Consider the following 22,564-nt stretch of genomic DNA (forward strand, 5'->3'; position numbering starts at 1 on the left):
CTATTTCACTTGCTTTGGCAATGTAAACATGTTTCCCATGCCAATAAAGGCTATTGAATGGAGAGAGAGAAAGAGAGAGAAAGAGAGCTGATACCTTAATGTTTGCCTCCATCTTCACTTCCCCCTCAGAAGCAGTCATCTCCTCAGATATACTGTCCTCATTGACCTGGGAACACAAGGGCCCACAGAACGGTTTATCACAACTATCATTGACCTGGGAACACAAGGGCCCACAGAACGGTTTATCACAACTATCATTGACCTGGGAACACAAGGGCCCACAGAACGGTTTATCACAACTATCATTGACCTGGGAACACAAGGGCCCACAGAACGGTTTATCACAACTATCATTGACCTGGGAACACAAGGGCCCACAGAACGGTTTATCACAACTATCATTGACCTGGGAACACAAGGGCCCACAGAACGGTTTATCACAACTATCATTGACCTGGGAACACAAGAGCCCACAGAACGGTTTATCACAACTATCATTCACCTGGGAACACCAAGACCCACCGAACAGTTTATCACAACTACTAGGCTGGGGCAGTATACCGTATACCAAGGTATTTGGAAAAAGCCACAAGATGATTTTTCAACACCGTCCAAACTATTTATTTGAAGTTTTTCAATAAATGTGAATATCTGTAGTCAACTTCTGCAATACATTAGGAGACGCAGAGACATAAAAACGGTATCCATACATGAAATTGGACCATGATGATTAGCTTGTTGTGTACCTCTGCCTCCACAGAGGTGCCCTCCTCTCCCTCTCCAGCGCTAGCTGCACCACTATCCTCTGTTGTCTTTGTCTCTGGGACTATGGAGGGGTCCTCCCTCTGGTGCTCCTTAGGGCTCTTCTCCTCCAGCACCTCCTGGTTAGGGGTCTTGTGGGCCACTGGGGGACCCATGGTAGCGGGAGGGGAGGGGGTTTGGGGGGCCGCTGGGGGACCCATGGTGGGGGGAGGAGAGGTGGTCTGGCTGCTGGGGACGGGGTCTCCTGAGGTCTGTCTCTCAGTGGCTGACTCCTACAGGAAACAGAGGAGAACCTTATCAAACCGGATCAATAACTGGAGTCGACTGTCCCAAAATGGCAGCAACAAACACCTGCAACAACAAACTTTGAAGCGGTGTGTACATTCTGTAAACTCCTGGCTGCACAATGACAATTTATATTGAATAGAATACCTCTGAGTCTGATTTTAACCTCTTCCTCTCTTCTTGCATAGGGGAACCAGGTCTCTTCACCGCTGGCGGACTCATAGTGGAAGCTTGGACTTCTGGTTGGCTGGCTGCTGCCGCGATGGGACTGGGAGGGGGACCTAGTGGGCCACTCTTCACTGGGGTCGACGTGGGCACTGCGGCTGACAAGGCTGTGGGGGAGGGCACTGACATGCTGTTGTCACTGTCCAGCGATAGGTCCAGACTACTGTCATTCATCTGACGAAGCCCCTCTGTAGAGTGCTGGAGGACAGAACAAAATGACACGGGTTACAGGAAGCATGCAGTCAGTGAAATTAGAGACAGAGTATCTGCTCCACTTCTATAGAGTTAATGACACACAGCTGAAGATGCATATCTGAATGGTTAATGACATACAGCTGAAGATGCATATCTGAATGGTTAATGACACACAGCTGAAGATGCATATCTGAATGGTTAATGACATACAGCTGAAGATGCATATCTGAATGGTTAATGACATACAGCTGAAGATGCATATCTGAATGGTTAATGACACACAGCTGAAGGTGCATATCTGAATGGTTAATGACACACAGCTGAAGATGCATATCTGAATGGTTAATGACACACAGCTGAAGATGCATATCTGAATGGTTAATGACATACAGCTGAAGGTGCATATCTGAATGGTTAATGACATACAGCTGAAGGTGCATATCTGAATGGTTAATGACATACAGCTGAAGATGCATATCTGAATGGTTAATGACACACAGCTGAAGATTGATCAGAGGTGGAGGATCAAATCAAGTTTATTTTATAAAGCCCTTTGTACATCAGCTAATATCTCGAAGTGCTGTACAGAAACCCAGCCTAAAACCCCAAACAGCAAGCAATGCAGGTGTAGAAGCACGGCGGCTAGGAAAAACTCCCTAGAAAGGCAGGAACCTAGGAAGAAACCTAGAGAGGAACCAGGCTATGATTATTAAGGAAATGGGAGTCTGTCGTACCTTCCTGCGTTTGGGCATGACCAGGCTGGGCAGTAACTGGTGAAGTTGTCTCTTCTTCACATGCATGGCCTGGATCTTCATGTCTGCCTCAAACATCTTACTGCTGATCGCCTGGCGGTACACTGCAGGAAACATTTAGAAAATAACTAGGATTATGGTCCTTTTTAATAGAACATTAGCACCAGTTTGTTTCAAATAATAAATACAGAAAACAGGACAATAATCCAAATCTGGAAGGTTTCTAATTCTACATCCCATGACGTTCCCATGGCGTTCCCATGGCGTTCCCATGGCATTCCCATGGCATTCCCATGGCATTCCCATGGCATTCCCATGGCATTCCCATGGCGTATGACTTTGAGTGAGGTGAACATACCCGTGTCAGTAAAGGACTGGATGTCAATGGTTAGGTCAACGTTGAGGTTCTCTGATGTCTCCATCTTCTTAAAGATAACCCCTATCACCCACATGGTGCTGACCTCCTCTCTGACACACACACACACACACACACACACACACACACACACACACACACCACACAGAGAGAGAGACACAGGAAGAGAGACAGACAGAGAGAGAGAGAGAGACAGAGAGAGAGAGAGAGACAGCGTTATAAAAGAAAGAGACCATGTCCATGGTCAAGTAAGAGTTTGTTACAATCTTGCATAAATAAATTAAAATCAATCAAATGTCCCAGGTCAATAATAAACTGACTTCTCCCTGCTTTCCTTGGGTCCAGGGAAGGACTGGGGGTTGACATGGGCCAACGTTATGAACTCATTCTTCTCCAGGTTCCCCACAAGGATCCTGATCTTAGACTCAACCAGACCAACCCTGCAGGGACAGAGAAAACAGTACTTTTAGCAATCTATTTCCCAACAGTAGTCTGATAAAAGACCCATCTATTCCCCAACAGTAGTCTGATAAAAGACCCATCTATTCCCCAACAGTAGTCTGATAAAAGACCCATCTATTTCCCAACAGTAGTTTGATAAAAGACCCATCTATTCCCCAACAGTAGTCTGATAAAAGACCCATCTATTCCCCAACAGTAGTCTGATAAAAGACCCATCTATTCCCCAACAGTAGTCTGATAAAAGACCCATCTATTCCCCAACAGTAGTCTGATAAAAGACCCATCTATTCCCCAACAGTAGTCTGATAAAAGACCCATCTATTCCCCAACAGTAGTCTGATAAAAGACCCATCTACTCCCCAACAGTAGTCTGATAAAAGACCCATCTATTCCCCAACAGTAGTCTGATAAAAGACCCATCTATTCCCCAACAGTAGTCTGATAAAAGACCCATCTATTCCCCAACAGTAGTCTGATAAAAGACCCATCTATTCCCCAACAGTAGTCTGATAAAAGACCCATCTATTCCCCAACAGTAGTCTGATAAAAGACCCATCTATTCCCCAACAGTAGTCTGATAAAAGACCCATCTTTTGGCTTTAGGAGCAACATTGAAACAGATGAAATGCAATACATGTTATACACTAGGTCTCCACCCTCATCTAATTCTCATCAAGGTTTTTCCAGTTTCTGTCAATACTCACCATTCCAGGTGCTGCTTCTCAGTAGGGGCGCTTGCTAGCAACACAATATAATGCCTTGGAACATAAGAGACAGAACAATACCATTACACCCTAAAAGACAGAGGCCAGGCAACGAACCCAGGCTAGGAGAGAGGCACTGAGAGGCCCGGAACAGATCGCCACCGCTCTCACAGCATGTCATGGAAATATATATATATTTTTTTAAATATATTAAAATATATTCTCTCAAACCCCTAAAAACTACAGGTCTAATACCAAAGTGTGTGTTAAGGCAATAAATTATAGACATAAACGTCAATAGCTTACGTGACACTGTCATACAGCAACACGTCACAGTATCAGCTACAAATGCGCCACAGCACATCAAACTTCTCAGATAAAACAAATAGAACTAACACAATCATTTACTCTCCAAACCATCATGTCAGAGAACGAACCTGATTCAGTCTAGAAAACATAACTACACAATATTAAAAAGTATCCTGATAGACAATACTAGTTTTGCTCAGTTATAGTATAATAGTGACTGTCTGTGTACAATCTCTACAGTTACCACGGTAGCACCATAAAGTTCTCCCTACAGTTACCACGGAAGCACCACAAAGTTCTCTCTCCGCAGTTACCACGGGAGCACCATAAGGTTCTCTCTCCGCAGTTACCACGGTAGCACCATAATGTTCTCTCTCCGCAGTTACCACGGTAGCACCATAATGTTCTCTCTCCGCAGTTACCACGGTAGCATCATAATGTTCTCTCTCCGCAGTTACCACGGTAGCACCATAATGTTCTCTCTCCGCAGTTACCACGGTAGCACCATAATGTTCTCTCTCCGCAGTTACCACGGTAGCACCATACATTTCTCTCTATGCAGTTACCAAGGTAGCAGCATAAAGTTCTCTCTATGCAGTTACCACGGTAGCCCCATAAAGTTCTCTCTATGCAGTTACCACGGTAGCCCCATAAAGTTCTCTCTATGCTCTGTGTGGAACAGCTCTGCCTTCCATCTTGTTAAAAACCACCTCACTGTTCATCCAATCACAGGAGCTTGTACTCTGATTATTTCCCATGAGGTTACAATATTATAATAGGTTTAAAATGACAAGCAGATGATAACGGGAAAGATAGTTTTTCATTTTCAGGCCACATTGAAAATAAAAAAGTGTCTGAGCCCGGGATAAAATGACATTTTTTTTTTTTTTTTAACAGTACAGAGAAACCAGTTGCAGTAATCAGCAGGATAGTCTGATTCTGAAATCTATTAATCAAGCCTGATGTGTAAAAGCCTGGATGGCAATCAAAGTGGAATTACTCCTCTAATGCACCTGTCCAATCCACAGGATGGATGTATTTATTCACTTAAATTATCATTCATTTCTTTCAGGGTCTCCAGAATGTTCTGTTGCATTGTCTCCTTTTCTCAGCCAGCAACCCAGAGGGGGAGGAGTTGTGTTTAAGGCAGGGTGTGCTGTCAGCAACCCAGAGGAGGAGGAGTTGTGTTTAAGGCAGGGTGTGCTGTCAACAACCCAGAGGAGGAGTTGTGTTTAAGGCAGGGTGTGCTGTCAACAACCCAGAGGGGGAGGAGTTGTGTTTAAGGCAGGGTGTGCTGTCAACAACCCAGAGGAGGAGTTGTGTTTAAGGCAGGGTGTGCTGTCAACAACCCAGAGGGGGAGGAGTTGTGTTTAAGGCAGGGTGTGCTGTCAGCAACCCAGAGGAGGAGGAGTTGTGTTTAAGGCAGGGTGTGCTGTCAGCAACCCAGAGGGGGAGGAGTTGTGTTTAAGGCAGGGTGTGCTGTCAGCAACCCAGAGGAGGAGGAGTTGTGTTTAAGGCAGGGTGTGCTGTCAGCAACCCAGAGGAGGAGTTGTGTTTAAGGCAGGGTGTGCTGTCAACAACCCAGAGGAGGAGTTGTGTTTAAGGCAGGGTGTGCTGTCAGCAACCCAGAGGAGGAGGAGGAGTTGTGTTTAAGGCAGGGTGTGCTGTCAGCAACCCAGAGGAGGAGGAGTTGTGTTTAAGGCAGGGTGTGCTGTCAACAACCCAGAGGAGGAGGAGTTGTGTTTAAGGCAGGGTGTGCTGTCAACAACCCAGAGGAGGAGGAGTTGTGTTTTAGGTTAGGGTGTGCTGTCAGCAACCCAGAGGAGGAGTTGTGTTTAAGGCAGGGTGTGCTGTCAACAACCCAGAGGAGGAGGAGTTGTGTTTAAGGCAGGGTGTGCTGTCAACAACCCAGAGGAGGAGGAGTTGTGTTTAAGGCAGGGTGTGCTGTCAGCAACCCAGAGGAGGAGGAGTTGTGTTTAAGGCAGGGTGTGCTGTCAACAACCCAGAGGAGGAGTTGTGTTTAAGGCAGGGTGTGCTGTCAACAACCCAGAGGAGGAGTTGTGTTTAAGGCAGGGTGTGCTGTCAGCAACCCAGAGGAGGAGGAGTTGTGTTTAAGGCAGGGTGTGCTGTCAGCAACCCAGAGGGGGAGGAGTTGTGTTTAAGGCAGGGTGTGTTGTCAACAACCCAGAGGAGGAGTTGTGTTTAAGGCAGGGTGTGCTGTCAGCAACCCAGAGGGGGAGGAGTTGTGTTTAAGGCAGGGTGTGCTGTCAACAACCCAGAGGGGGAGGAGTTGTGTTTAAGGCAGGGTGTGCTGTCAACAACCCAGAGGAGGAGTTGTGTTTAAGGCAGGGTGTGCTGTCAGCAACCCAGAGGAGGAGTTGTGTTTAAGGCAGGGTGTGCTGTCAACAACCCAGAGGAGGAGGAGTTGTGTTTAAGGCAGGGTGTGCTGTCAACAACCCAGAGGAGGAGGAGTTGTGTTTTAGGTTAGGGTGTGCGCAAGGCAAACACCTTTCCTCTGCCAGCAACCCAGAGGAGGTGTGCTTAGCCAGGGTGTGCTATAGGCAATATATCAACATATTTCTGGCCAAGAAAGGGTGTATAGATCAAACTGATTTGCCAGAAGACTTTGAGGGTATTTCACTTCAAACGGAGCACTCCAGTAATGGAAGATTTTGGGAAATTAAGGAGAGGATTGGATCACTAAACTCTCAATAGAACACTTAAGACAAAAGGGGAGGGGATTGGGCTGCAAAAAGCTCTGCATTCTGAAAATAGGTCTACACATTGATTGGGGCTGCAAAAGGAGAAATCCCTCCTCTCCCAAGGACAATGCCTCTTGGGTACAATGCCTCTTGGGTAACAGAACTGTGGCCACTGTCCTATCATCATGCTCTTGCGTACTACTGATAAGCCAATTAAAAAGGTATCTATAACCTATCTAGCTATGTATCCCTCCCTTAAGAATGTGTTCTTTAAAACTGACTTGCCTAGTTAAATAAAGCTGAAATGTAAAACAAATGCAAATACATTTATCTATACACAGATCAACACTCAAGTTTGAGCAGTACTGCTAAGTGAAAATGGAATCCAGGATGTGAGTTAGTGATGTGGATCCATATATAGAATTAAACTGAAAGAGCGAATGACACGTTCATTAAAACGACGCTTTCATTTTTGGTGTTCTTCACACGGCTTCTTGCTAATGCTTAGTGCTACAATTTACGGATTTGATTTAGGGATTTGAAAACGTGATAAGGGGAAAAAAAAAAAAAAAAAAAAAAACATGTCTACAAAATCAAGACTAACAAGAAATACATTGTGCAAATTGTGAACTAAAGCATTTTATTTGGGATTTGATAGACAATATAACAAGACAAGGAAAACCAGGAGATGGTTTAATATAGGAAACCGTACAAGTGAAGTACCTACCTTTAGTAAAATATACAAACATCAAATATTGAGTTGTGCTTACATTGGAGAGGCACAGTCTATACTAAATATTACTGAGAACACTGGGCTTCAGGCCCTGCATAACGTTAACATAGTATTTGCGTTTATGATAATTGTTTTGTGAATCAAAGAGGATGCTTAGGTAAGAAGAAAGCTTACTTTGAGTCTTGTATGAAAGCCTGAAGTGTGTATATTTAAATCACACAAGTAATTCAAACTGAAGGAGTGGATTACATAAACAGTTGAATATAAAAAGACGAAGAGGAGAACTTCACATTTACTGAAAAGTATGTTGGTATATTTAGAAAATAGAAATCTTTATTGAAATAGTTGGTTTGTCTCACCATGTGTGTCCCACAGGATAAGCTGCTTAATACATACTTGTATTTCTGAAAGAAGTTTGGTGCTTCAAATAGTTTGGACCACTCTGCTTTATTCTGCAAAATTTCATCTGTGATGGACAGACCTGTGGGAGGAAGGAAACCTTGTTTACCAACAGGGAGAACCAAAGGAAACCTTGTTTACCAACAGGGAGAACCAAAGGAAACCTTGTTTACCAACAGGGAGAACCAAAGGAAACCTTGTTTACCAACAGGGAGAACCAAAGGAAACCTTGTTTACCAACAGGGAGAACCAAAGGAAACCTTGTTTACCAACACGGAGAACGAAAGGAAACCTTGTTTTTCCAACAGGGAGAACCAAAGGAAACCTTGTTTACCAACAGGGAGAACCAAAGGAAACCTTGTAAACCAACAGGGAGAAGGAGAGAGGAAACCTTGTTTACCAACAGGGAGAAGGAGAGAGGAAACCTTGTTTACCAACAGGGAGAACCAAAGGAAACCTTGTTTACCAACAGGGAGAACCAAAGGAAACCTTGTTTACCAACAGGGAGAACCAAAGGAAACCTTGTTTACCAACAGGGAGAACCAAAGGAAACCTTGTTTACCAACAGGGAGAACCAAAGGAAACCTTGTTTACCAACAGGGAGAACCAAAGGAAACCTTGTTAACCAACGAGGAGAACCAAAGGAATCCTTGTTAACCAACGAGGAGAACCAAAGGAATCCTTGTTAACCAATGAGGAGAACCAAAGGAATCCTTGTTAACCAATGAGGAGAACCAAAGGAATCCTTGTTAACCAATGAGGAGAACCAAAGGAATCCTTGTTAACCAATGAGGAGAACCAAAGGAATCCTTGTTAACCAATGAGGAGAACCAAAGGAATCCTTGTTAACCAATGAGGAGAACCAAAGGAATCCTTGTTAACCAATGAGGAGAACCAAAGGAATCCTTGTTAACCAATGAGGAGAACCAAAGGAATCCTTGTTAACCTGTTCTGGCTGCACGCTGAATATTGAAAAAACTGGAAAATGTGTGCACATTTTCAAACGGCCTCCTAAGAAACTTTTTATTTTCCAATATGCATATATTTACTACTGTTGGATAGATAACAGTCTGTAGTTTCTAAAAAGGTTTGAATTGTTTCTCTAAGTCGAACAGAAATATTTTTACAGCCATTTTCCCAGCCGAATTGAGTTTCCCAAAATGCGATGTGTCTCTTTAAGACCTTCTCTATAAAAGGCCATTTGACTTGGGACCATAGGGACACGTCAGAGGTGTACGTCAGACTGTAATGCGGAAGTGAGAATTGAAAGGGGTCGAATATCTCGTCCCTGGACTGAATAACAGAACTTCTTGTGAGACATGCGCAGTTAAAATAAAAATCCGGGCGCGAAGGATAATTTGATCTCGGCTTCTGGAACAAGGTAGATAACTTTGAATATGATGCCTGACTACGATATTATTTGCTACATGTCACAAAATCATCCTAAAGGTTGTTTTTTCAATATACTTTAATTATATTATTGCAATTTATTCTGGACTTTAGATGTGAAACGACGGAAGAATTTTTTGAAGAAACGCTTTCTGGCGCAGCAATGCTACCGTGCTAGCTAACCAAAGAGGGAAATCATTCGTTCTGGAACCCAACTAAAGACTCTACTGGACATTGGACCCCGTTACAACATTCTGATGGAGTACCAAGAAAGATAAGACCCAATTTGGGATGCTTTTTCATATATATGTCGAACTGTTGAATGCTAACGCTGCTAACTATGCTAGGCTAGCGCTTGACTAGAATCAATGCTGCCTTATGCTAGCTTATGATGTTAGCTAATATAACGATATATTGTGTTTTCGCTGTAAAACACTTCAAAAATCGGAAATGTTGTCTGTATTCACAAGATATCTGTCTTTCATTAGTTATCCACCATATGTTTTTCTGAAATGTTTTATGAGGTGTAATTAGTAGCCGACGTTGGTGTATGTATTTTCTCTGGCTACTCCCGGCTGGATTCAGACTGTAGCTATGTATTAGCATTTTTGGGTAGCATCAATGTAAAACAGATTTATAGCTAAAATATGCACTTTTTATGAACAAAACATAGATTTATTGTGTAACATGTTATATGACTGTCATCTGAGGTCGTTTTTTCTGGGCTCTTTAGGTTGGTTTTAGTTTATTTCGGTTGGTTGTGCATGCTACTTCAATCATAATTCATACTTCATAATCATAATTCATACGTGTCTGTCCACTTTTGTATTTGGTGGTGAGCTAACATAAATATATGTGGTGTTTTCTCTGTAAAACATTTAAAAAATCGGACATGTTGGCTGGATTGACAAGATGTTTATCTTTCAAATGCTGTATTGGACTTGTTAATGTGTAAAAGTTAAATATTTTTAAAAAATAGATTTTGAATTTCGCGCTCTGCAGCTGTTGTCATTTTCGGTCCGAGGTCGGGCTTGCACCCCAAACAGGTTAACCAATGAGGAGAACCAAAGGAATCCTTGTTAACCAATGAGGAGAACCAAAGGAATCCTTGTTAACCAACGAGAAGAAAACTACAGATGAGACAACGTATCTAGGCTACAATGAAGTAGGACGCTAGGAACCCCTTCAAAAAGAAATGACTACCGTAATTGCTGGACTATTAAGCGCACCTGAATATAAGCCTGAAAAAAGAAAAAAAAAAAGAAAATGTATTTTGTACATAAATAAGCCGCACGTGCCTACCGGTACATTGAAACAAATTAACTTTACACAGCCTTTAAACGAAACACGGCTTGTAACAAAAATAAATAGGCTTTAACGAAACAGGCTTGTAACATATTTTTTTTTTTTTTTTTTTTAAATAGCAGTAAACAGTAGCCTACCAAGAAAGTCCTTGGTCACTATCTTCCTCCTGTGCACTGAAACCAATGAAGTCATCTCCTTTGGTGTCGGAGTTGAATAGCCTCAGAATTACTTCATTCGATGTTGGATCGTTTTCATTGTCGCTCTCCTCACTTTCATCCGGAGGCAAATTCCCCGCTGAGCTCATGCTGCCCTCTTCAATACGCAGCAGCTCCACGCTGTCAGGACCCACTGGCAGACTTGACCATAAGTCGCTCTTCGCATGCGGCCCGTTTTAGTGAAGGATTTCTCCCCACTTGTCATCCAAGCCTCATTTTCTAGTTCGGGCCATCTGCTTTTCTTTCCTCTGAAAGCTTTTGTTGTCTTTTTGCACCGAGTCAGTTTCTCACGCTGCTGTTTCCAACGTCTTATCATCGACTCATTAAGGCCAAGCTCCCGTGCAGCAGCTCTATTTCCTTTTCCAACAGCCAGATCGATCGCCTTCAAATTGAAAGCTGCATCATATGCATTTCTCCGTGTCTTTGCCATGACGAGGGTGACAAAATGACTACCGTAATCAGAATGATGGAAAGTTTGAGCGCGCTCGATTTACGTCACATTATGTGACGGTGCTCAGTTTTTTGGCGACATGAATTTGTGAAAGCGGGAAAAATCCATAAATTAGCCGCGTCATTGTATAAAGCGCAAGGTTCATAGCGTGGGGGAAAATTATCGGCTTATAGTCCGGAAATTACGGTAAATAAAAAGGCCAGACTAGATGGAATTTACTTGATATGCATGCAAAACTTACATTTGATGAAACTTCCCTTTGACATCAATCTATCATTTATGTGAATGTTTGAGTAAGTTTCACACTCAAGTCTCTGAAGTTAGGACACTAATCTGGATGCAAAAGTTTGTGTATAAAAGTTAGAAATCGAGACGGCCAACGGACCCTGTTTGAACTCGTCCACCATGACAGCCCGTGTGGAGACGGAGACGTTGTAGGTGGAGTTCTGCTGGGGGTAGGCTGGTGTGATGATGGGCATCAGGTGGTACCTGTCACTGGGTGTCACCTGGAACAACACAGTGACACATGCTCAGAGAGTCATATCCTACATGGGAATACAGGGCCTCTAGCAGGGTAGGAGTCAATTTCATTTCAATTCAGTCAGTTGTATGATATATTACGCCTCAAATGCAGTTGAATCAAATTGTTTGTACTGGAACAGATGAAATAAGTAACTGACTCGGGGTTCAGTTCACAGGTAAAACCCCTGGCCCTAGACTTTAAATGGTTGATACAAGTGGGATATGTCTGTGTCCTGGAGGATCGGGTGTGTATAACCGCTTTAAAAAATACATAAATAAATACATTTATTTATAATATAAAAAAATAAAAATAAACACACCTCCCCCCTCCTTAATTTGGCAGCTCAGCTAGTAAAATGCTCTAGGATGTTAAGTTCATGTTTATGACAGTCTTTGATGTATTAGTGTTGCTCAGGAAAGGACTTGTATCAGCATGACCAACATTACCCTGGGGTCCCAGACTGGCAGGTTCAGGTTGCAGTCCTCTGGCTGCTTCAGGAGAACAGGGTTGGGCCATTCCCTGCAATACAACACAATTCAAGTTCAGTGTGATGATACGGACCAGGTATACCATCAGTCAGGCAATCCTTTGCACTAGCCATCTTGTTTCACTATGTTCTTAAGAAATACAGGAGTAATTAAGGCTGCCAAAAGCATCAAAGACTGAGAAAATGTGATGCCAATCAGGGTTTCTCTGGATCAAAAAGGGCAGGGTGGCGTGGTAACGAGGACCGTCGGCACAGCTACATTTTAGAGGCCTACATCTTGGCACTGTAGAGACATTGCATTCTTAAGCAAATTGCCTGCAATTCTATAAATATCTCTATGGAGCAAAGGTGCAAAAAAACAACAATTAAAGCTAATTTCCTGCAATTCTGTGCATTTTGCCATGGATAATGCCGTGTTCTTTTGCTCAAACATAACAAAATGAACACAGCTAAATTCATTGGTTTTGGAATTTTCAATTCTCCGACTGTCTAGCTTTTATTTTAGTAATTGTTAGTTCTGAAAGACTATATTATATATATTTTAAAAAATCATATAGAAAAGATAACCTGTGGTTTTAGTCCTTTGAGTTTACACAAAGCTTTTAGGAGACCCGAAAATCCATTTAGGCAGCTCCCTAAGGACTAGAACGGCAGAACAATCTCATAATATAGAAAGGGTGTCTATTAAATCCCGCTTCATAACAAGGTTTCTGGTAGGCGGGAAATGCCGGCTTTTGGCCCTAAATTGTTTTATTTAAAGCCAATAAATAAAACAGCTGCCGGCAAATGACAGGGAGCAAAAAATAAATATATATATATATTTTTTTTTTAAATAGCTAAAAAAAATATATATATATATTCAATGGAAATAGATTTGACAGTCATGCTTATTGGTCAATAGTAGGGCTGTTTAGTATAATGGAGTGGAATTAAATTGACTTTATTTTCCTTAGTTATCATGCATCTTATTTATTGTTGGATTCTAGCTTGAAACATACTTGTTCATGTTCCCATACCAGAATTTATTGATTACGTTACATGTATAAGGAATGTATACAATATGATAGATGTCAAGGAAGGGTAAACAGGAACTAGTTGTGAAATAGGTGTGTGGAAAGTTACCGAGTGACGTGGAAAGTTACCGAGCGACGTGGAAAGTTACCGAGCGACGTGGAAAGTTACCGAGCGACGTGGAAAGTTACCGAGCGACGTGGAAAGTTACCGAGCGACGTGGAAAGTTACCGAGCGACGTGGAAAGTTACCGAGCGACGTGGAAAGTTACCGAGCGACGTGGAAAGTTACCGAGTGAGAAAAGGGATATATCCTGTTGAAATATGTTATTGTTGAATATAAATGTTCCTAAGGAGGGAGACAAAGGGCAACAGTCTAGTGTCAGTTCTTGACAAGGCAGACCAGTTTCTGAGGAATGATGTTGTCTTTGCAGCTGTATGACCCAGTGGGTGACTAAACTTGGTTTGAGCTTTTTCTACTCTGTTCAGAACCTAACATTATGCAAAACAGCTACCACACGTGCACAGCATTCAGAGCCTATTTTGAGCAGGATTTATCCTGGAGCTCCTCAGCTGGTTGCTGCACGATTAAAAAGAGCTACTCATTTTTCCCCCTTCTCAACTGGTAACTGAAGTGCACCTCCCAGTCACCATTTAAGTGCAGGCAACATGCAATCAGCGAGTGACCCATCACTTTACAACGTGAGCTGGAGGCAGTATGCATTTCAAAAACAAACAATTTTTTTATGAGGCATGTCTTGCTTAAAAGTAGCCTCTACTCAAAACCGGACCATTGAAACATTTGAGGTAAATAGATTTTTTTTTTTTTTATAATTTTTTTTTTTTTTAACATAGGCGGCACGTGAGTTTCAAGTTAGGGGAAGCTTACAATTTATCCTACCCTTCTATATGCCAGTTATGATCATATGCGCATTTTCATGGAACAGTTTCATTTCAAATAACAATGTTCTGCTCTCTCTTCCATCATTGTCAGGTGGTTAATCATACAAGGTAAAGTAATGAGGGATAATCATATGCCATATGGACACATTGATACATTGTGAACCATTGACGGCAACAAAAAAGTTAAAAAAAATTAAGAACAAATTGTTATGTACTATGACGGCCTACACCGGCCAAACCGGGACGACACTGGGCCAATTGTGTGCCGCCCTATGGGACTCCCAATCACGACCGGTTGTGATACTGCCTGGAATTGAACCAGGGTGTCTGTAATGATGCATCAAGCACGGGGATGCACTGCCTTAGACCGCTAAGCCACTCGGGAGACTAAAGAAATGAGAGCATGGAACTCATAGCCTATAGGTCAATGCAGCAGTAAGTCTATAACTTCCATTGATCTTTCTCACTGAGGACTGGTGATTATCGAGACACTGTTGGAAAGATTTTACAAATAGCTTACTGTAAGGAACTATAGTTAGTCCAACAAATAATTTAGGCAAATTTTCATTTCATTTCCTACTGGACCCATCACTATACCATTTCTCTCCTGTTCCATTAGACCCAGCACTATACCGTCGACCCAGCACTATACCGTCAGACCCTGCACTATACCGTCAGACCCAGCACTACACCGTCAGACCCACCACTACACCGTCAGACCCACCACTACACCGTCAGACCCACCACTACACCGTCAGACCCACCACTACACCGCCAGACCCACCACTACACCGCCAGACCCACCACTACACCGTCAGACCCAGCACTACAACGTCAGACCCAGCACTACACCGTCAGACCCACCACTATACCGTCAGACCCACCACTATACCGTCAGACCCACCACTATACCGTCAGACCCACCACTATACCGTCAGACCCACCACTATACCGTCAGACCCACCACTATACCGTCAGACCCACCACTATACCGTCAGACCCACCACTATACCGTCAGACCCACCTCTATACCGTCAGACCCACCTCTATACCGTCAGACCCACCTCTATACCGTCAGACCCACCACTATACCGCCAGACCCACCACTATACCGCCAGACCCACCACTATACCGCCAGACCCACCACTATACCGCCAGACCCACCACTATACCGCCAGACCCACCACTATACCGCCAGACCCACCACTATACCGCCAGACCCACCACTATACCGCCAGACCCACCACTATACCGCCAGACCCACCACTATACCGCCAGACCCACCACTATACCGCCAGACCCACCACTATACCGCCAGACCCACCACTATACCGCCAGACCCACCACTATACCGCCAGACCCACCACTATACCGCCAGACCCACCACTATACCGCCAGACCCACCACTATACCATTAGACCCACCACTATACCATTAGACCCACCACTATACAATTTCTCTCCTGTTCTATTGGTTTTCATATCAACTTTCTTTCATTGTCCAGAAGACAAATCCACAGTCCTAGTCATATCAGAAACCCATCCTAGTTGTTTCATCTTTAGATTCTCCCTCTTTCTAAGTTTCTAACAAAAACGCTATCAGATGCTCTGTTTTAGAATGGTGTTCTCCTAGGCACGCCGTTTTAGAATGGTGTTCTCCTAGGCACGCCGTTTTAGAATGGTGTTCTCCTAGGCACGCCGTTTTAGAATGGTGTTCTCCTAGACACGCCGTTTTAGAATGGTGTTCTCCTAGACACGCCGTTTTAGAATGGTGTTCTCCTAGACACGCCGTTTTAGAATGGTGTTCTCCTAGACACGCCGTTTTAGAATGGTGTTCTCCTAGACACGCCGTTTTAGAATGGTGTTCTCCTAGACACGCCGTTTTAGAATGGTGTTCTCCTAGACACGCCGTTTTAGAATGGTGTTCTCCTAGGCACGCCGTTTTAGAATGGTGTTTTCCGCTAACTGCATTTTGGCAAATGTTTGAAAATTAGGTTTTATTGGCTGCTTCATTACAGGTGTTGTATGTTCTGTTAAGATGAATTACCATAATCTACAAGTGATTTCTGTCATTCTGAACATCGTGGCTGGACGCCTTAATGGCTTCTGCACCCAATGCATATGGGTTCGGTAAATTTCTCAAATGGACGGTAAATTTACAATCTTCCCGGCCACGTTGTCCGGCACCACGGAAAACCCTCATTCATTAACACCTCACACAAAAACGACACGTCACTGGCAAAGCACAGATAAAAAACAAATGATCATCTGAAAACAGGTCACAGAGTACTCCTGAAAGAGAGAGACGTCTCACCACTTAGAGAAGACGAGGAAAAACTTGTGTACGAGGGTGGAGGCCACGGCGTTGGGGTAGAGCTGGCAGGTCCTGGCTACCAGCATGGCCCAGGATACACCACCCAGGAAGCCCAGGATGTTACTGTAGATGTTATGGCCTGGGGGAGAACAATTACATAACATTAGGTGTATATATATATATATAAAATGGTGTTGGGTAGAGCTGGTAGGTCCTGGCTACCACTAAGAGATTAGATTTGTTGTTGCCCTACAAGGCAGTTGGCAGAATAGAGGTGAGTTGTAGTAGTCGTAACAGCAGTAGATACATTTCTGATACATACATTAGGGGTGGGAACGTTTAAACTGAAGAAGAAAATACCACTAACAGGTCCCAATCATGAGAACAATGTGGCAGCGGAGTGAGGAGACGAAGAAACAACCCTTTCCTTAAGAAAAGTCAGAGGAGCGAGTAAACCCCAACTTAGTTATAAATCAACTGTTAAAAATGTGCCAGGATTTATAAACACATCCATAAATATCTTCAGAAATTAGACAGATCCTGGTTCTGTTGTTTGTTTAATACGGATTCCGTGAGCTCTAAGATTCACACGGATTCCGTGAGCTCTAAGATTCACACGGATTCCGTGAGCTCTAAGATTCACACGGATTCCGTGAGCTCTAAGATTCACACAACATCTGTCAGATATAGCAATTTCACCAATTCAACTGTTTTTAAATATTTTGCCATGATGTAATAAAGGCGTAAAAAAAATCAAATAGAACAAGCTCTCCGGGATCTCAGAATGTATTTAGTGTTTACACTGTTCCAAACCGGCAGGATCCTTTAGAGGGCTAATCTACAGGTCCACCAAACACACGTACAAATCTAACAGCCACTCAGATTCTTAACCAGATAAAATATTTTTATTACACTCAAATTAAACCAACGAAAAACACAACAACAAAAAATGATGCTTTCTAGTGAGAAATAAAAATGTGGTATAGTGTTTCCATTTCATTTTTTGTGATCTGAATCTTAACCAAAATATCACAGATCCAGCCAGGTAGTGTTGCAACACAGGGGGGGGGGTACATAGGACTCCTAGTTCTCTGACTTTGTGCGATTAATTTAACCAGCTATGAAACAAAAACGTCAGAAATACTTTGAAAACAGCAACATTTTACTATAAAATGTGATCATACTTGACTATTTCTATTCACAAATGCAAGTGAAATGCTCGCACTGTGTCGCCCTGACCCCCTGCCAACATGGCTAGTGAAAGACATCTTACCAATGCCAAAATGCACTAGGATTTGGCACACATACCCATGCAGGCTCAGAGAAGTAGCCTACCCGTCTTCCTGCAGGCTCAGAGAAGTAGCCTACCCGTCTTCCTGCAGGCTCAGAGAAGTAGCCTACCCGTCTTCCTGCAGGCTCAGAGAAGTAGCCTACCCGTCTTCCTGCAGGCTCAGAGAAGTAGCCTACCCGTCTTCCTGCAGGCTCAGAGAAGTAGCCTACCCGTCTTCCTGCAGGCTCAGAGAAGTAGCCTACCCGTCTTCCTGCAGGCTCAGAGAAGTAGCCTACCCGTCTTCCTGCAGGCTCAGAGAAGTAGCCTACCCGTCTTCCTGCAGGCTCAGAGAAGTAGCCTACCCGTCTTCCTGCAGGCTCAGAGAAGTAGCCTACCCGTCTTCCTGCAGGCTCAGAGAAGTAGCCTACCCGTCTTCCTGCAGGCTCAGAGAAGTAGCCTACCCGTCTTCCTGCAGGCTCAGAGAAGTAGCCTACCCGTCTTCCTGTAGGCTCAGAGAAGTAGCCTACCCGTCTTCCTGCAGGCTCAAAGAAGTAGCCTACCCGTCTTCCTGCAGGCTCAGAGAAGTAGCCTACCCGTCTTCCTGCAGGCTCAGAGAAGTAGCCTACCCGTCTTCCTGTAGGCTCAGAGAAGTAGCCTACCCGTCTTCCTGCTGTCCTATTTTAGGAAATGCCTCGCACCCTCTACATTTCACATGGCCAGTGGATTCTCCTGTAGTTTCCACAACCATGTCAAATGTCTTCCACACATGACTTGTCCGGCCCAAATCAATTCTCAGAATTTGAGTCTGGCCCGGTATAAGACCAGGATGGGCAGTCGAGACCTGTCGGGTTCAGTCTGAGAATGACAACTTAATTCACTTGGAATTTTATTTATCGTTTTAAATGGAAAACCGATTAAAAACGTCAGTTTCAAAACGTAAAGGAAAACTTATATCATCACATCTTTAGTATACAAGCCGATTCACATTTGATGGTGAGTGAGCTATTTGGCCGTACATGAATGATTCAGCAATTCAGCTGCAATTCCTTGACGGTTCTGCCTCGTCTCCCAATAAGCTTGGCGAATCCTATGCCATATCGCTTACAGCCATCTAGCTTCTAAATAGAACTAAAGGGTTGGGGGCAAAGAGGCATGGGATGTTTTTTGATTGGGCTTAGTTTCACACAAAATTTAAAAAATAAAATAACTACAGCCATAGCTAGAGAATCACATTCAGTACCTGCACCTGGCTGGCCTACAGGCCAGTGAGTGACTCTCTCTGCAGATTCTGTTCCCGCAAGACAAAATATGATTGGAAAGTTGTTTGCCAGGCAGAATATGCAAGCCAAACAAACTCACCATGGCAATGAGGCGTGTGGTCCGTCCTGTGTGTAAAAATGCCATGACACACGGTTTCTATTAGTCAGGATAATCCCGTTTAGGAAATAGGAGCTCAGTTTGGGCCCAGTGCGTTGACATGTCATTAGTTGATTGTTAGTGTGAAAAGAGGGCAAGGTGAGAATGAGTGAGATAATCCCTACCTGCCTAGCCACAACAGTCAGTGTTACACAGCGCACACACAAACAGGGACAGACACATACCAAGCAGGTGAACACACGCACGCTTACGGAAGATACCGACTCAACACACACAGTTCTGTTTTCCACCAAGACAAATGATTGTGCTCCTACGCAACAACAATACTACAGATCCAACTCACGTTTAGCCCACAGCTTGATGGTCCTCAGAGTCAGTCTGAAGTTCTCAATGTTGGGTACAAGATGAAGGATCTCATCTGTAACTCTGCAACCTGAAAACACAACGTCAAGTCATTATTGTCCCCAACTAACCCACAGTCACAATAGATAGACTGTTAGGCTACAATGTATCCCCGTAACTAACCCAGTCACAATAGAGACTGTTAGGCTACAATTTATCCCCGTAACTAACCTAGTCACAATAGAGACAGACAGTTAGGCTACAATTTATCCCCGTAACTAACCTAGTCACAATAGAGACAGACTGTTAGGTTACAATGTATCCCCGTAACTAACCCAGTCACAATAGAGACAGACAGTTAGGCTACAATTTATCCCCGTAACTAACCTAGTCACAATAGAGACAGACTGTTAGGCTACAATGTATCCCCGTAACTAACCTAGTCACAATAGAGACAGACTGTTAGGCTACAATGTATCCCCGTAACTAACCCACAGTTCTAATAGAGACAGACTGTTAGGCTACAATGTATCCCCGTAACTAACCCACAGTTCTAATAGAGACAGACTGTTAGGTTACAATGTATCCCCGTAACTAACCCAGTCACAATAGATAGACTGTTAGGCTACAATTTATCCCCGTAACTAACCCAGTCACAATAGAGACTGTTAGGCTACAATTTATCCCCGTAACTAACCTAGTCACAATAGAGACAGACAGTTAGGCTACAATTTATCCCCGTAACTAACCTAGTCACAATAGAGACAGACTGTTAGGCTACAATGTATCCCCGTAACTAACCTAGTCACAATAGAGACAGACTGTTAGGCTACAATGTATCCCCGTAACTAACCCACAGTTCTAATAGAGACAGACTGTTAGGCTACAATGTATCCCCGTAACTAACCCAGTCACAATAGAGACAGACTGTTAGGCTACAAGTTATCCCCGTAACTAACCCAGTCACAATAGAGACAGTTAGGCTACAATGTATCCCCGTAACTAACCCAGTCACAATAGAGACAGACTGTTAGGCTACAAGTTATCCCCGTAACTAACCCAGTCACAATAGAGACTGTTAGGCTACAATTTATCCCCGTAACTAACCTAGTCACAATAGAGACAGACAGTTAGGCTACAATTTATCCCCGTAACTAACCTAGTCACAATAGAGACTGTTAGGCTACAATTTATCCCCGTAACTAACCTAGTCACAATAGAGACAGACTGTTAGGTTACAATGTATCCCCGTAACTAACCCAGTCACAATAGAGACAGACAGTTAGGCTACAATTTATCCCCGTAACTAACCTAGTCACAATAGAGACAGACTGTTAGGCTACAATGTATCCCCGTAACTAACCCACAGTTCAGTTCTAATAGAGACAGACTGTTAGGCTACAATGTATCCCCGTAACTAACCCACAGTTCTAATAGAGACAGACTGTTAGGTTACAATGTATCCCCGTAACTAACCCAGTCACAATAGAGACTGTTAGGCTACAATTTATCCCCGTAACTAACCTAGTCACAATAGAGACAGACAGTTAGGCTACAATTTATCCCCGTAACTAACCTAGTCACAATAGAGACAGACTGTTAGGCTACAATGTATCCCCGTAACTAACCTAGTCACAATAGAGACAGACTGTTAGGCTACAATGTATCCCCGTAACTAACCCACAGTTCTAATAGAGACAGACTGTTAGGCTACAATGTATCCCCGTAACTAACCCAGTCACAATAGAGACTGTTAGGCTACAAGTTATCCCCGTAACTAACCCAGTCACAATAGAGACAGTTAGGCTACAATGTATCCCCGTAACTAACCCAGTCACAATAGAGACAGACTGTTAGGCTACAATGTATCCCCGTAACTAACCCAGTCACAATAGAGACAGACAGTTAGGCTACAATGTATCCCCGTAACTAACCCAGTCACAATAGAGACAGACTGTTAGGCTACAATGTATCCCCGTAACTAACCCAGTCACAATAGAGACAGACTGTTAGGCTACAATGTATCCCCGTAACTAACCCAGTCACAATAGAGACTGTTAGGCTACAATGTATCCCCCTAACTAACCCAGTCACAATAGAGACAGACTGTTAGGCTACAATGTATCCCCGTAACTAACCCAGTCACAATAGAGACTGTTAGGCTACAATGTATCCCCCTAACTAACCCAGTCACAATAGAGACTGTTAGGCTACAATGTATCCCCCTAACTAACCCAGTCACAATAGAGACTGTTAGGCTACAATGTATCCCCATAACTAACCCAGTCACAATAGAGACAGACAGTTAGGCTACAATGTATCCCCGTAACTAACCAGGTCACAATAGAGACAGACTGTTAGGCTACAATGTATCCCCGTAACTAACCCAGTCACAATAGAGACAGACTGTTAGGCTACAACGTATCCCCGTAACTAACCCACAGTTCTAATAGAGACAGACTGTTAGGCTACAATGTATCCCCGTAACTAACCCAGTCACAATAGAGACAGACTGTTAGGCTACAATGTATCCCCGTAACTAACCCAGTCACAATAGAGACAGACAGTTAGGCTACAATGTATCCCCGTAACTAACCCATTCACAATAGAGACAGGCTGTTAGGCTACAATGTATCCCCGTAACTAACCCAGTCACAATAGATACAGACTGTTAGGCTACAATGTATCCCCGTAACTAACCCAGTCACAATAGAGACAGACTGTTAGGCTACAATGTATCCCCGTAACTAACCCACAGTTCTAATAGAGACAGACTGTTAGGCTACAATGTATCCCCGTAACTAACCCAGTCACAATAGAGACAGACAGTTAGGCTACAATGTATCCCCCTAACTAACCCAGTCACAATAGAGACAGACAGTTAGGCTACAATGTATCCCCGTAACTAACCCAGTCACAATAGAGACTGTTAGGCTACAATTTATCCCCGTAACTAACCCAGTCACAATAGAGACAGACTGTTAGGCTACAATGTATCCCCGTAACTAACCCAGTCACAATAGAGACATACTGTTAGGCTACAATGTATCCCCGTAACTAACCCACAGTTCTAAT

General features: G+C 43.4%; 1 protein-coding gene across 1 annotated transcript in view; it reads right to left on the reverse strand.

Annotated features, from left to right (window-relative positions):
• The window catches only part of LOC129825502 (poly(A) polymerase alpha-like), a 34,292-nt gene that overhangs the window by 2,229 nt on the left and 9,499 nt on the right, over positions 1-22,564 (reverse strand). The window contains exons 8-19 of the mRNA XM_055885653.1: positions 19,491-19,580; positions 16,501-16,639; positions 12,234-12,306; positions 11,650-11,770; positions 7,902-7,986; positions 3,762-3,815; positions 2,916-3,035; positions 2,578-2,687; positions 2,202-2,323; positions 1,195-1,470; positions 747-1,034; positions 95-166 (exon numbers count right to left, since the gene is read on the reverse strand). Coding sequence (XP_055741628.1) covers positions 95-166; positions 747-1,034; positions 1,195-1,470; positions 2,202-2,323; positions 2,578-2,687; positions 2,916-3,035; positions 3,762-3,815; positions 7,902-7,986; positions 11,650-11,770; positions 12,234-12,306; positions 16,501-16,639; positions 19,491-19,580 — 1,550 coding nt within the window. The remainder of the gene's footprint in view (positions 1-94; positions 167-746; positions 1,035-1,194; positions 1,471-2,201; positions 2,324-2,577; positions 2,688-2,915; positions 3,036-3,761; positions 3,816-7,901; positions 7,987-11,649; positions 11,771-12,233; positions 12,307-16,500; positions 16,640-19,490; positions 19,581-22,564) is intronic.

This window comes from Salvelinus fontinalis, chromosome 27, assembly GCF_029448725.1.
Source record: "Salvelinus fontinalis isolate EN_2023a chromosome 27, ASM2944872v1, whole genome shotgun sequence".
In the NCBI taxonomy this organism is placed as follows: Eukaryota; Metazoa; Chordata; class Actinopteri; order Salmoniformes; family Salmonidae; genus Salvelinus; species Salvelinus fontinalis.